This window comes from Mangifera indica, chromosome 10, assembly GCF_011075055.1.
Source record: "Mangifera indica cultivar Alphonso chromosome 10, CATAS_Mindica_2.1, whole genome shotgun sequence".
NCBI lineage: Eukaryota > Viridiplantae > Streptophyta > Magnoliopsida > Sapindales > Anacardiaceae > Mangifera > Mangifera indica.
This window is the reverse complement of record NC_058146.1, coordinates 5,245,459-5,248,796: the sequence shown is the minus strand read 5'-3', so window position 1 is coordinate 5,248,796 and position 3,338 is coordinate 5,245,459. Positions and strand designations below refer to the sequence as shown.

The 3,338-nt window shown below is 32.3% G+C and overlaps 1 protein-coding gene across 1 annotated transcript; it reads left to right on the top strand.

Moving 5' to 3' along the window:
• The first annotated feature begins 1,481 nt into the window (after nt 1-1,481).
• Nucleotides 1,482-3,096, top strand: LOC123227353 (transcription repressor KAN1). Its single transcript, XM_044652123.1, has 5 exons — nt 1,482-1,947; nt 2,046-2,122; nt 2,207-2,243; nt 2,346-2,445; nt 2,553-3,096. The coding sequence occupies exons 1-5, from the start codon at nt 1,701-1,703 to the stop codon at nt 2,986-2,988; spliced, it is 897 nt and encodes a 298-aa protein (XP_044508058.1). The 5' UTR covers nt 1,482-1,700; the 3' UTR covers nt 2,989-3,096.
• The last annotated feature ends 242 nt before the right edge of the window (nt 3,097-3,338 follow it).

Sequence of the window (3,338 nt, the reverse complement as noted above, 5' to 3'; positions counted from 1 at the left end):
TATGTTTTACGTGTTTTGTTTTCTAAACGTGGGGTCAGGATTAGGTTAGGAATAAATAGAGAGAGAATAGAGATATGAATGAAGCATGAGACTTGAGGTAGAAGAAGACTAGGGTTAATTTTATGTGACTGTAAATAAGCCACAGAAGAGAGAGAGAGATTACTGATATCTTGGAAGGTTGACGATGGTAGCGCCTAGGCTAAAGACGGGTCCGTGATTCTCGACGTAAACGCAGTGGCTAATTTTCCAAGTTAAACTTTGTGTTTGTGCTTATGGTTGACAGCCAGCAACCTGCAGCTTTTACATAGCCACATTCTCTTCCTATCTCGTACGCTATACTTTATGGCTACCTCCGTTCACAAGAACTCAGCGCCTTCAATTTTTTTTTTTCTTTTATTTTCATTTGTTTTTAATCCATTTTACATCGGATATTCGGTAATGGGACCTAGCCAGTTCCTAAAAGCGACACATGTAGTTGATCGGTTTATAATCATGTTACATTTATAAATAAATGCGTGATTGTTACCAAAAAATTATTTTGATAATTTATTTTTTATTATTAAAATTATTTTATTTAATTTATTAAATAATAAAATTTTTAATAATTTTGTATTATCCGTGTTAATATGACATGTAATAAAATGAATATTTTAATTATCACCTCTATCTTTATTAATTTTTTGTAATAAAAATACAATTTTTTAATTCAATATAACAACTAATACAAAAAAATATTTTATAATAATTATATCCAAGAACATTTAAGTAAAATAATATTTTAATATTTGTTATTAACAATAAAACTATTTATACACACTTCGGGTATATAAAATAGGTATATAGATAATGTATCATTATATGATTATGTAATTTTAAATTAATGATTGATGATACATCATCTGAGTATATATTTTGTGCACTCAAAGTGTGTACTTGTAGCTTTGCTCTAGAAGAACAATATTATGTATACATATTTTTAATATATAATTTGAGTATATAAATGATTTATTGTCATCTGATTATGTGTTATTTTATCTTTAATTCAAAATCATCCAATTATATGATAACACATTATTTGTGTATCCAAATGATATATAAAAAATATGTATGCTTAGTTTTATTGAAATATTAAACTATATTGAATAATGATATGGTATAAAATATAATATCTATAACCATGTAAAGCCATAGCATTTTCTAAATTATGTCAAGCTTGATTTCCACAATTTCCCACCATGAAAGGAATTATAAGGCTTGTTATTCGCTGTATTTAATCATCACTGCATAAAGTTTCAATCAATACTTTAATTTAATTTTCCCTTTCCAACCAATAAATTTTTTATTAATATGTAAAAATATGTGTCATTATATTAGACATACATATATGCATGTACACATGCACACATGTCATCATGCATGCAGAAAAGCACGACTTATTCAATTAAAATATCACAAAAATGAGAGACAGAAAGAGAAAGAATTAGAGAGAGATTTCCTTCATGGGTCAAGCAGGCTAGAGTTTAATTCCCTATTAAAGTGTTGTACCTAGTAGTGCAAGTGCTTAGCTGCAGCTATATTCTAAACTATATATAAATCTCAAATAGGAAGTGTGGCTGTAAGAGAAGAATTAGAAATTCAAAAAGGAAAAAAAAAAGATCAAAGAATTGTTTTGAAGCTTGAAATTCAGCTGAGGAATTGAGATGAAAGGAGTATTTGATACTTCTCAGAGAATTAATGATAGTGAAGATGAGGGAGAAGAAGCAGATAAAATTTGTAAGTCAACAAAAGAAGAGAGTTCAAGCGATAGCTCCGTTGAAGACAATGGAAAGAAGGGAGGTGGCGGATCTTCACGGCAGTATCGCCGCTCCAAGACGCCGAGACTCCGGTGGACTCCGGAGCTCCATCTTTGCTTTATTCATGCTGTAGAGAGACTAGGAGGACAAGAGAGTGAGTAACTGATTCCAGTTCTTGTGCTTTGAATAAAATATTTAGAAGGAAATAAATGGAATTTGAGTTGAAATGGTTTGAATTTGTCACTACTGCAGGAGCAACTCCTAAGTTGGTTCTTCAATTTATGAACATCAAGGGCCTTACCATCGCTCATGTAAAGAGTCATCTTCAGGTGAATTGATTGAAATTCAACAATTTAATCTTGTTTTAAAAGACATGTTAATTCATTTCTTAACTCTTTCTTTTTATTTGATAGATGTATAGGAACAAGAAGATTGATGACCCAAATCAAGGTGATGATATTATTTTCCTGTAATCTATGATTAATTAATTGTGGCTAGCTCCAATATTAGGTTTCTTCATGGATTATTGCTTCTTTCTTACAATGATGACAGAGCAAGGGCTTGTCTTGGAAGGCGGTAACCAGATATATCATTTGAGCCAACTTTCCATGTTACAGAGTTTCAATAATCAAGGGCCTTCTTCGAGTTTAAGGTAAAAACAAGAAGGTGCAAATTCTCTCCCTTTTTTGAGTGCTGAAGTGAGTTTCTGCAGATCACTTTAATTAGTAACCCCATTGAGACGGTGTTTCTTTCTTTCAGATATGGTGATTATTCTTGGAGAGGATATGAAAACCAAAGCTATGGCAGCCCAAAGATGATCAATAAGAATGCACTTCAAAGAGCCGCCAACGATAGATCAATCCCAAATGATCGATTGAGTCATAAAAGCAGCAGTTGGCAAATGATTGAAGAACTGAGAAGCGGGGTTAAAAGAAAGAGTAATTTGGAACCAGAATGTGGGCAAAATATTGATTTAAATTTATCACTTGAAGTCAAACCAGAGAGTTATATTCACGAAGGAGATAAAAAGGCGAATTATTATTTGGAATTAGGTGATGAAGTTGATAGTAGCTTGTCTCTTTCTCTGTCTTCATCTTCATCTTCAAAAATCAGCAGCAGGTTGAAGGAGGGAGATCATGATTCGATGAAGAGGCCGCATGAAGGGACCGCAAGTACTCTAGATCTGACTTTATGAATGAGACAATTTCTAAGTGAGATCTTTAAGTACTTGTGCTCAAGATTTGATCATCATCACTGTCATACTGTACCAGCTACCATATTCATAAGGTGATCATATTTTCAACTGCGCTCTTCTTGTTTTTTCCACTGTTTTGTATGCATGAGAGAGAGAGAGAGAGAGAGAGAGAGAGAGAGAGAGAAAGCAAGCTTCAATGGCTGAATAACCAGGCATATGCACATAAATTTAGAATCTTAGCATACATTCGGTAATGGGAATTTTTCGTTTTAAGAGTTTCCAAAAAGAAAAGAAAATTTTTTTCTTGTGAACTCTTCCCAGAAATTAATCTGAAGAAAGGAAAAAGCGAA